Here is an 11,847-nt window from a genome sequence, read left to right as displayed (position 1 = left end):
GGAAGTTTAGTGTCCAATGAAAAAGATTATCACAGTGCACATACGTATATCCTGCTATGTATATATATATGTCCGTCTTAATTAATTATTAGTTGTTTTTCAGTACATTAGTTGATGAGGTTAAAGAATGCATCTCTGGGGTTCCTCGTCCATCTCAAGAACTATGAAGTCAGTGGGGATCTCTATTTCACCGATTCTCAAAGGTAGATCCTCAAGTAAGCCCACTGGTAGTCTCACCGATCTATCAGCTAACACAAGGGAGATCTTGGCCGGCTTGTAGCTTTTGAATCCCAGTCTCCTGGCCACCGTGTAAGGCATTAAGCTCACAGAAGCTCCTAAATCACATAAGCAATTTGAGAATTTCAAGTGACCTATGGCGCACGGCAAAGTAAAACTGCCCGGATCGGATAGCTTTCTTGGTATAGATCTCCTCTGAATTATAGCGCTGCACTCGTGACTCAATATTACCATACCCTGGAGCTCCTTTGTCTTGTTGAGAATCGCATCCTTTAGAAACTTTCCAAGCTGTGGTATAGCTAAGAAAACGTCTATGATAGGCAAAGTCAGTTGCATGTTCTCCAAGTGTTTCTCAAAGACCGCTTTGGCTTTGTCTAGGAATTTCTTCTTGAAACGCCATGGGAATGGTATCTTGGGCTGGTAAGGTGGTGGTGGGACGTAGGGTTTTTCAAGCTCAGGTGTCTTCTCCACCTCTTTTCCTTTGTCTTTAATCGGTTCCTTCTCCAAAACCTCTTCTTGTTGAGCATCATCTGAGGCTGCCTCCCCTCCGAGTTGCTCATTGGCCTCAATGAGCTTTGTTTTAGATGCTGGAGCTTGTAATTCTTTACCACTCCTCAATGTGTTCCTTGGGGTTAGGCTCCAGCTTACCTGGTAAAGTCGGTCCTCTTGATGATGTCGAAGCTTGGTTCTGCTTAAGCTCCCGTATATCCTGTTGCATTGTAGCGTGCTGGCTCTCGACCCTCTGCTGACCCTGTAACAGTTGCTGTAGAATCCCACAGACATCAGGTCCCATCTGATTCTGACCCGTTCCCTAGTTCTGTTGCTGATTACCCATCGGCTGCGGATTGAACCCTGGTGTAAACTTATGTTGCTGCGGTTGGCTGTTGAAGGTGTTCCTTTGAGCCGGTAGGTTTTGCTGACTATAACTCTGTTGCTGCCCATTGAATTGTTGCTTGGTCTGAAAGCTATTCTGAAATGGAGCTTTTAGAGCATAGCTTTGTTGGTGTTGTTGGGTAGGGTACACTTGGTCTTGAGGGTTAGCTACATTTGGGTTTCGGTAAGAGAGGTTGGGATTATTGCTGTAGTTGTTAAACCTCTGATACCTTTGCTGATTCCCTATGTAGTTCAGCTCCTCTTGAGTTAGACCATCTTCATTGACATTATCAAAACTCGGCCCATGCTCATCAAACTCGCCTACAAAGTGTATTGGCTTTTGTGTAGCCATTAGAACTTTGTCAAGCTTGCTCTGTAGCTCTCTGATATCTTTCTTCATGCGCTGTTCTTCACTAGATCCCTCTGAACGGTTTGCCCTGTCAAAATCTTCACCATACGTGTCATTGGACATGGCGAGGTTCTCCACTAGTTCCATTGCCGCATTGATCTCCTTCCCAAGAAAATTTCCATTTGAGGCTGTATCGAGTTGGTTTCTGATCTTGGGGAGGGCACCTCGGTATAGAGTACTCAGGAGGGATGCCTCCGAGAAGCCGTGGTGTGGGCATTGGTTGGTATAGCTCCTGAAACGTTCCCAAGCTTCACTAAAACTCTCGTTGTTGTGCTGCGTGAAACTTGAGATCTGATTCCTTAGCTGTGCCGTGCGTGATGTAGAGAAGAACTTGGATAAGAACGCCAGTTTACACTGCTCCCACGTTTGTATAGAACCCCTCGGGAGGTTCTTTTCCCACTGGTGAGCTTTATCACCGAGGCTGAATGGGAACAGGCGCAGCTTGAAGCTATCTTCTGACACGCATTAATCTTTGTCAGGTCGCAAACCCGATCAAATTGATCAAGATGCTCAAGAGGGTCCTCTCCGGGTAGACCATGAAACTTGGTGTTCTGCACCATATTGAGCAGGGAAACTTTAACTTCAAAGTTGTTGTTTTGCACGGGAGGTGCCTGAATCCCGGCTCTATATTGGTGCGCGTTAGCTCGGTCGTTTTCTCCAACAAAGACCGGAGGAGGTTGTCTCTGAGCTGGTGGCGGAGGCGGATGAACATGATGGGCTTGCTGCTCATTTCTATTTGCTTGATGTTGATTTTGCTGAGCAAGCCTTTCATTTCTTTGAGCCTGTTGTTGGTTAACGAAGGCTTGTTGTTCATTTCTTTCTGCCTGCGCTTGATTAGCCTGAGCCTGGTGCTCGGAATCTTGAGCCTGCTGCTCTATCCTTTGCTGTTCTGCCATTCCAAGCCTTTCAAAGTGCCGTTCTCTCTCGCGAGCTCGCCTTTCAATCCTGTTGATGTTATTGTCGTAAGGGAGAGGCGGTTCTGTGCTGTGAGACCTGGTTTTCATGCACCTGAAAGCAAAGCTAGAACTTGCAAAAGAGTTAGTAAAACTAAAGAAAGTAAAGTCTTGATCTTAAGAACAAATAAGAGACTAATGCTCCCACAAGTTGGCAACGGCGCCAATTGATAACTAAGAGTTTTCACTCTCTGTAGAGGTTATCAATCCCTAGTCTTGTAGTACAAGGGGTTATCAATCCAAACTTGTGTGTGAGACACTAGTCTATGTTACTTGTGATCTTAAGTCAAGATGAACAGGTAAAGGTTTTAGCTAATCTACTTAACAAGCAAGTAAACATGAAAATGAAACAAAAGATGAGACTTAAATTGGCTGAAGATGCAAGTGATCAATAGTAAAAAAGCAAATGATTCGGGTGATGATGATATATGATAAAGGCAGAGACTTTAGACAGGATATATGACTCGGGTGCTTCCAAGCTAGACTAGTAAGTTAATGAATCAGATTTATCAAGCGGTTTCATTTAACATGAACTCAAAATAAGTTAATCTTCTCATGAAAGTATTAAACATCTAAACTGATCCTCTTTCATACCAAAATCCCTTTTGAGAAGCATGAATCAGTCAGCATTAAGATTCAGTTCAATAAGTCATTTAAGAGAACAAACTATCACTCTCGCGATGAAAGACTCTTAAACCCTTAACCGAGTGGTTCAGACATTTCTACAAACACTTTTGATGCGAGATATGTCTCAGATCTGAACCTCAAGTGATGTGCTTAGATCCAGCTTAGAGATCTCGTCGGTTTAAGAATGAAACATGCAAGACTAGACCCCTAAACTCACTAATCTATCATGAAAGCACCCTAATCTACCTATCTAAAGCCGCTTAAACGACTACTCACTGATCATAACGAGTTCACTAAGTCCTTTTCAAGACGTGTAGCTAGTCATGATAAGGAGTTTAATGCTGGAGAATAAAAGAAATAAAGCAAGAACAAGAATCTGATGAAAAAACGAGATATCAGATTAGATTAATCAGGTTTCACAAAAGAGGCAAGTTCTTAAAGCTAAAAGATGATAAAATAAAAAAAGATCCTTAGGTTTCTGGTCCTAAAATCTATTTATAGTGAAGGGTAATGTTGCGGGTCAGCCCGGAACAAACCGGGTACTGAGCGCTCTTCTTGGGTCGTCGGGTGAGCACCACTGTGTGTGAGAGAGTGAAGCCGAGGTCTTGATGACGAGAGGTGCACGTGAGCAAAGATCAAGATGGAGATCTCGCGAAGAACACGTCAAGAACATGCATGAACCCTAGTCTTAGATTCATCTTCACGTGTGTTCTCTTAAGTCACCTTGTTCTTGATTCTGGAGTTGTGACAAGGGACCTCGCCATGTAATGCCGTGGAGCTTGGTAGTCGAGGGGTTCAGGAGAACAGAGTCTGGCATGCAACACTGAGGTCTTGATACCAAGGTATATGTTCAACACTTAGTCAACCATCGGAGCTTTGGAAGTGGAAGGCTCCCCGGATTGCTCATCTTTGCACCGCATTGGAATGACCGGAAAGTACAGCTTTCAGACCGATGTGTTCTCCGGAGATAATATCTTCCAAACCACCGCTCCGAATTGAGCGACTTCAGGTGTTCCGGAAAGAGCATTCATAGAACGTGAATATTGATGAAGACCCTGTAAACTGGTTCGAATCGGAAGGGCTTCGTTACACGTAATCTTTGAAGCTCAGCTGATCGGCTTTCGGGTGCATGCGAGACAGGCGTGTTTTCCGGAGGTGAAATCTCTCTTCTCACTGGTCCGAATTACGTGATTCCAACTGTTCTGGGATCTTGGCTTGATTATCTCCAACGTTGATGAAGAACCCGTCAACTGATTCGGACTGGAAGGTTCCCCGGATTGGTGATCTTTGAAGCACGCGGGTGAAAATAGGTTTTAGCCGAGAAATGCTTTCCGCGGTAAGGAAAATGTCCGAGGATTATGTACCGCAGTAAGCTTTTTAGCCGATAAAACTTCTCGCCTCGGCGTAAAACTTCATCCGATGAAATTTTCACCCGATACTAATTTTTAGCCGATAACGACCACCCGATAGCGATTTTGGCCGATGTTTCGATCCAGCCGGTACGAGTTTTCGCCGAGAAATTTCTCCAAGCGGTTTTCACCATTTTTGACCTTTTTCTTCACCGTTTTCATTCCTGATCCTCCTCTTGAGCTCCAAATAGCCTCTAAAGCACCTGATAAAGACTTCAAAACATGCAAAACTCTTTGGGACCTAATGCAAGTCCTAAAACCTATTTTGATGCCTAAAGACTCAATATACATGAGAAAACACATGATATGGACTCTAAAATGCAGCCTAAATGATGCAAAATATAGACATATCACACGTTTTGCCGATCGCCACTTTGATGAAAATCAATTCCCTGCATTGAGGGGGGGGGGGGGGAATCTAGAGAATCACCAAAAGCAAACGTGTATATAAACTTTGGCTTATCTCGATCCTCCTACCAATATACGTGAGGTGGAGTTCATAAACTTGTTTTGCAAACTAGTTACTTGATGCGTTCAAAGATATAAGATGGATGACAAAATCATATATCCCCGCTGCTAATGCTCAATCAAAAGAAATGCTCTAGAACAAATTATTGATGAGAATATAGCAAATGAACTGCAGGTTCAACTAAAGCGCGGGAGACCGATGGGCTTGTAAGATAAAATCCCCTCTTAAATGAAAAGGTTCCAAAAGAGCCATATAGAGAAAATGTCCTGAAGACATTTGTGAAAAGGTTCGAGAAGAACCGAATAAAGATGTTCTGAAGACATTTGCGAAAAGGTTCCTGAAGAACCAAATAAAAATATATGTCTAGAAGACATATATTAATGGGTTCCATAAGAACCATATAAAGAGATTTGTCCAGAAGACGAGCGTGGCTGCACTCTTTTTCCTTTATCATAGTTTTTGTCCTAATAGGTTTTTCCATGACGAGGTTTTTAACGAGACAGCAAGGAACACACAAAATATAGATCTCGAAAGAGGAATACTTCCAGAAAGAGAAATATGATGATATACTTAGATGTACTCTTTTTCCCTTGTCATGGTTTTTATCCCACTGGGTTTTTTTATGATAAGGTTTTTAACGAGGCATCAAAGAATACGCAAAAGATAGACATCCAAATGACGTAGAAGTCCAAATTCATCTATCAAAGAAAGAGACTCAATCATTTAAGCGTTCGAAGGAAAAGAAGAATATATATCTTTTCTAGGGGAAGCATTACTGCATTTTTTTTGTTATGTTTTTTTATCTCAAAAAGGATTTTTCCATGATAAGAGTTTTTAGCAAGGCAGTACATATATACGTTAGCAGTGATTGATAATCAAAGAGGAGTATTATAATATGTGGTGATTATTCATCTTCATCATCAAGTTGGTATTACCAACCCCCATCAATATCACTAAGTTGGTGTTACCAACTTCTTACCTTTTCTTTTCTAGTATAAATAGCTGTAAATGTTATAAAGTTCTTGAAATCAATAATAAGATGAGAGCAGCAGCAATGTTTTGCTCTTTCGTCTCTCTCCCTCTTGTGCTTTCTCATTCATATACTTTATATATTATATAATATATAAAAAGACAATATATGAAGATGCATATATATATACGTATATGCTCTTATTCATAACAAAAACTAGTTTTCTTGACATCAACTTAGCATGGGAGTGGTTTAGTCTTTGCATCATCACTTTATCTGATAAAGTGCTACTAATTTAAGAAATATTAAATGCTGTTAATATTAATTCAAGAAGTGTTATACAATGTAAATGACTCATTAATAAAACATATAGGAATGAGCTACGTACTAAGAGCATGATTAACACAGAGTTTCACAGGATCTCTTATAATTTTTAATTAATAAAAACCCGAAAACGCACAGACCAAATTTGAAAACGTTTCTTATTTGGGGACAGTTAAGAGACGTCTCACAATGACAGATGGCAGTATTTCATTTGTTGAAGCATTTGGAAAAAAAAAACTTTCTTCTCTAATTTGGGTTTTTCCCCATATAAAAAATCTTAAGATACCCTATGGGATTCACCCATAGGAGGTGCAACAATGTTAAGTCTCTTATTCATGTCTCTTATTTCAATTTAGTATTTAAATAATAGCTAAGAGACTCATAATGGGTTTTAGATTTAATTATGCTCCAATAAACCAAGACTAGTCATAAACGTCTCCTAAAAGTTACAAAGCCGCAAAGGCAATAGCAGTAAGCGTCACATGAGACCGCTGGTACCAATCGTACATTGCTACTTCTGGTCCATTTTGGCTTCGTAACATCATTGCCACAGAGGTATCAAATGGATAACTGATCTCGAGGCTGTAGTCCCAGGAACCCTTTCCCTTTCTTCCTCTATCCTCATAAAAGTATGTTTCAAGGTAGCTGTGTCTCCTTGCTTAAGGAGCATTCTTTGTTTGGATGCTTTCTGGTGTCTTTCCCTTGTTGATATGTTTCTTTTCTTTAATCCTGTACTTTAGATTTCTCCTTCCAACTAAGGAATGAAGCGTTAAAAAAAAACAAACGAAGACTAAAACTAAACCGGGTACCAAGTAAAAATCCAAACCTTAAACTAACAGTAGAAATCGATTTGGGGATAACTGAAATCTGTGTTCGCTCTCATTATTATTATTTTTTTAGCGAATGAGTTAGGCCAACATTTTGTGTGAGATCAAATTTCAAAATGACGAAAAAAGGTAATGAACAATAAAGTTTTAAAGAAAAAGAAGTCAAATACAAAGCCTTGTAATAATAATTTGCCCAAAATAACATAAAAATCTTAACAGACGAAATTTAGTCTCTAGCTAAGCAGACAATAACAAGATTACCGATTTGGGTATTTTATCCAATTTTTTAATTATGTAATAATGACTTCTACTCAAGCCTTTTCCAACAAGAGCTCCTCAATGAGCTCAGCTGCTTGCTCAACCGTTGTGATAGCCTGTGCTTTCTCCTCCTGCATTTCAATCCCAAACGCTTCCTCAAGGCCCATCACAATCTCCACCTGAAACCCAACCACAAAAGCCATGAGTTTGTGCATATCAATCGAATAGGTGTATGAGGAACCCTTCATAGACTATCAATCTAATCATTATGGTGAGACAATATGTGCTCGAAAACATGAAACGATTAAGCATCAATAAGTCCACTGAACAGTTGAATCGAACGTATCCAAAAGCGGGTGGATGTTAGACATGAGAAGGTTGTGAACTACCGTGTCAAGAGAATCAGCACCAAGATCGACAAATTTGGTCCCAGCCGTAACTGTCTCGCCATCTTTAAGTGAGAGTTGGCTTTTGACAACTTCACACACCTTCTCCACTGTCTCAGGTTTTGCCTGTTTACCAACAAACAAAAAGTATGAAGCTGTCAGCAACCAAATTCTGTCAAGTCCGCGATAGAGCATAATTACATTGTTCCCATATGTCGAGTTGGCTGAAGAGTTCAAATTAGATTCGCAAAGCAATACCTCTAATATCATTCTCCCTCCATAATCACATTTTTTCGAATATGAGATGTAAAAGTACAATGAAAACATTATATGAGAGAAGAAAAATGCTTACAGCGCAAGAAACACTCAAACGAGTAGGAAGCGGGCGACGCGTAAAAGAAAGATTGCTTCTTCCAATGCTAAAACATTTAGCTGGATGGCTAACTGCAATTGCCTGCAATCGTATTTAAGAAAAACATTTCAATCAGTAGAAGTTAAACTTGAAAAGCAAAGCAAATCATTAACGAAAATAAGGTGTTGTAATATAAGATAACCAATATAGCAAACAACCATTTTGAGTTCTTGAATACGATAGAACTTAAATTAAATATAAGCAACTAAGTCTATCAAAGAACTAATCCTCTATGTTAACATTCGATCTGTCGAAAGTTAAAGCTCGAAGTGGAAGAGAATCATTTGCCCTACAAAAAACGAAAGAGGTTTTGTGTTTACATATAACCAAAACAGTGCACAATCTGCAAGAACTAGTTTCTCGATTGCTTGAATACAAGAGAACTTAAACAGAGCAACTAAGTCTATCTAAGAACTAATCCTCTTTTTCAACAATCCATCAGTATAAAAGTTAAAACTCGAAATCCAAAGCAATCACTTGCACTACGAACAAACGAAAGAGGTTTTGTGATTTACATATAACCAAAACAGCGAAAAATCTAATTTTTTGAATACAACTATATAAATCAACTATATAAGAACTAATCCTCTATGTTAACAATGTTTCCGCATGCATTACAAAAATGTTAGATTTATGCGAACAATCTACAAGGAGAAAGTAGGTTCTTGTTTTCTAAACACAGGAGAAATTAAACAGCAGCAACTAAGTGTATATTAGAATTTAAAACCGAAGCAACTAAATCAAAATAAGAACTTACAAAAAGGTAGAGAACTTAGGCAAATTCAGATATAAAAAAATATTGATAAATCATTCATCAGATCAACGATATTAAAAGTTTCTGCAGTTACGAGAAGTCACAGAGCCATTTCAAACAGTAAGATCTGAACAAACGATTCTGTAATAAGATCTACCATTGAAGATGAGAAAAAAAAAATCGAGATCAGCATCACAAAGAAAAAGGAAAGAAAACTAAGGAAACAATCAGATCTATAGCACGATGGGATAAAAAAACATTAAAAAATGGAAAAAAAAAATTGGAGATTGCAGATTTTGTGGAGAAGGAGAGAAATAGAGAGAGACCATTTGGCGAGGACGAGTCTGAAGAGAAGTAGAGGCAGCAGCAATGGAAGCCATGAATCCTGAAGAGAGGGAGAGCGTGAAACAGAGAGAGGCGGAGAACACGAAGAGACCGAGAGAGTGAAGAAAGAAGTGAGAGAGTTTTTTTTTAATGAGAGTGTAGACAAGTCAGGTGGAAGTAGATGGTTGGCAGAGCGAAGTAAGAAAAACACAATAGTTTTCCCTTCTTTTTTTTTAATCGTAGTTTTCCTTTTTTTTTGTTTTACAAATAATAAAGGAATTTAAAGAAATTGCATCTATATCTTAAAAGCACAATTCTCTATATCTTATAATAGACAATTGCCTGCGACACGCGAATATAATTACTATACAAATTTTGCTACAATTTGATAATATCAAAATCTTTATTTGACATATTTTGTATTTTTTATCAAATTTAGAAATTTTTTTTTAACATATACATAACATTCTCTATTCTCAATAGTTGAAACTAAAATATTATATATCTATAGATCACAAAAATATATTGAATTATTTATTTTTTAAATTGATTCATATAGATATAGCTAATGTATTAACGTTATTTAACAATCGTCTACACTTATAAATAGATATATATATAACATAATATAAGAAATATTATATTAAATGATAACCAAATGCAAAGAAAATAGAATAAAAGAAATATCAAATAAAATAGAAAGATCAAACATAACATAATATAGAAAATTTTGGCATGAGAAAAAAGAAATGTAGCTATAAAACGATATTATAAGGACACAACTCCATTAAATCTTGTTCCATGCAATCTAAAGAGATTAAAACTAAAACTCTATCATAATCAAACGATCTTGTTCAGGGATCCTTTTTGTGCTTGTTCCAACTTGCATATCCGTCATGTTAAACTTGTTTCGAATCCTGAAAGTTTAAGAGACACATCAATATGTAAAGGTTATTGTATATATAAAATATTCTCAAATATTCTCAATATCATTGTCGGATTACTTACTTTCTCTTGAAAATCAGGACATCATCAGTATCAAAAGCAAAGAGGAGACAGGAAAACCAATCGCTTCGTAAAAATGGATAGTTATTTCATCTATAGACATAAAACGATCAGTAAGAACTATACATGCAAAAAAAAAACATTTATGAAATTAATAAAGATAATAATGGCATATGCTTGATAACCCATACCTTCCTTTTTCTTTACGCTCCAGTCAGTTAAAACACAAACTGCAAGAGGACCAATGAATCCTTTGCTTCTTTCTTTGATGTCAGCAGCAAATTTTATTTCCGAGGCGCATATTCCGACCAATTTTTTTTTGTCGGAAAGTCTAAGCAAATACATGTTTCCGGTGACTTTCCGACGAAAAGCTTGGTCGGAAATTCACATGTTTTCTTGTAGTGCAAGCCGAATCTAGACAATTAAAGCCACTGTCCTTCAGGCTCAACGCGACTAAAAATAAATGAAGCATTGATTATGCAACCCTATAAACAGTGAAATTCGAAGAGAGATCAAGCAAAAAATAAATACAAGTAACAGATTTATACGTTTATATTTGATAATACTTACATTTTTCATCGACTAAAATGAAGTTCATGCCTGGTAAGCCTTGTCGATCAGGTTTGTTCCATCTTTTCAAAACTTTGACACGGATATTCCAATCTCGTCTCCATCCATGCAACTCATCATCAAAGTGATACGCAGCCATTGAGAAAGTGTTTTTAAAAAGGAAAAGAAAGGGTTGCAGATAAAGATTGCTTAGTTGTTAGTTTTATAGAGGAAGAATATTTGCATGCATATAAATGAGGATATATATAACATCAAGTCAACAGTTATACGGTTGTAGATATTTAAGGGAGAGGGTTCGGTGAATCGATGCCTTTTACATCTTTTCATAATTTATAAATGTTCAATGAAAAGTTGCAACTTATGATGAAGATTGTAGAGATTTTATTGGTTATTGCGGTTTATATGTTAGTAAATAAAGTGCCGAAAGTTGTTTTAACACGAAAATATTGGGCCCATATGGTGTATATAATTTGGGTGCAACATAATTAATCGTTTATATCAAACCGATTCAGTTTTTCTATTATATTAACTGGTTAAAATTATTTTATTAAATTTTTAGACCCTTATCGTAATACTTGGAATGGAATTTAAAATTGTTAAAGACTATACCTTTTACAAATTTTGCTATAACTTACTAAAATAAATTTGTTTTTTTGATATGCTTTTAAACGACACATCACATTTAAAATAACACAAAACATAAAATAAAAATAGGAAAAACAAACGATACTAAATCCTTAATAAAAGACACTATAATAAGTTTCCATTTGGAAAGAAATTTATAATATAATTCGTAAGACTTGACGGATACGCATCATATATATTTGACTAATATAAATCAAGTCTATTTATAAGCTTAGTGATATGTGTCATTTAAAAAAAAAATATTTGATACGTGTTATTTAAATACATCCTTATGAAGAACATTTAATTATATATGACTGTTAAATAGTAAACCTAATTATTAATAGTCATCGTACAATGATTGGTATTTTTTAAGGTGGAATTAACTGGTGCCTTAATGATACACTTGTTCGTTA

The 11,847-nt window shown here is 37.2% G+C and overlaps 1 protein-coding gene and 1 non-coding gene across 2 annotated transcripts; one reads left to right on the top strand and one right to left on the bottom strand.

Annotated features, from left to right (window-relative positions):
* The first annotated feature begins 1,718 nt into the window (after positions 1-1,718).
* Positions 1,719-1,825, top strand: LOC112082709. The gene has a single exon (XR_002897328.1). It is a non-coding gene; the product is annotated as a small nucleolar RNA R71 (small nucleolar RNA).
* A 5,390-nt stretch (positions 1,826-7,215) lies between these two features.
* Positions 7,216-9,482, bottom strand: LOC18010006 (acyl carrier protein 2, chloroplastic). The gene is made up of 4 exons (XM_006392443.2): positions 9,235-9,482; positions 8,095-8,196; positions 7,746-7,868; positions 7,216-7,535 (listed from the first exon to the last, which is right to left on the bottom strand). Exons 1-4 carry the CDS (start codon positions 9,286-9,288, stop codon positions 7,410-7,412), a joined length of 405 nt encoding a protein of 134 aa, XP_006392505.1. The 5' UTR covers positions 9,289-9,482; the 3' UTR covers positions 7,216-7,409.
* Between the last annotated feature and the right edge of the window lie 2,365 nt (positions 9,483-11,847).

This window comes from Eutrema salsugineum, unplaced genomic scaffold (genome assembly GCF_000478725.1).
Source record: "Eutrema salsugineum unplaced genomic scaffold, Eutsalg1_0 scaffold_8, whole genome shotgun sequence".
NCBI classification, from domain to species: Eukaryota; Viridiplantae; Streptophyta; class Magnoliopsida; order Brassicales; family Brassicaceae; genus Eutrema; species Eutrema salsugineum.
Note: the sequence above shows the minus strand (reverse complement) of the source record. Positions and strands in the feature narration are given on the sequence as shown.

Bases quoted from the DNA above. Each gene is read 5' to 3' on its own strand.
- LOC18010006 (XM_006392443.2), bottom strand. From the start codon at position 9,288: ATGGCTTCCATTGCTGCTGCCTCTACTTCTCTTCAGACTCGTCCTCGC. The intron at 7,869-8,094 runs GTAAGCATTTTT...GTTGGTAAACAG, and splicing joins GTTTGAGTGTTTCTTGCGCT to GCAAAACCTGAGACAGTGGA. The intron at 7,536-7,745 runs GTAGTTCACAAC...GTTGGGTTTCAG, and splicing joins GTGCTGATTCTCTTGACACG to GTGGAGATTGTGATGGGCCT.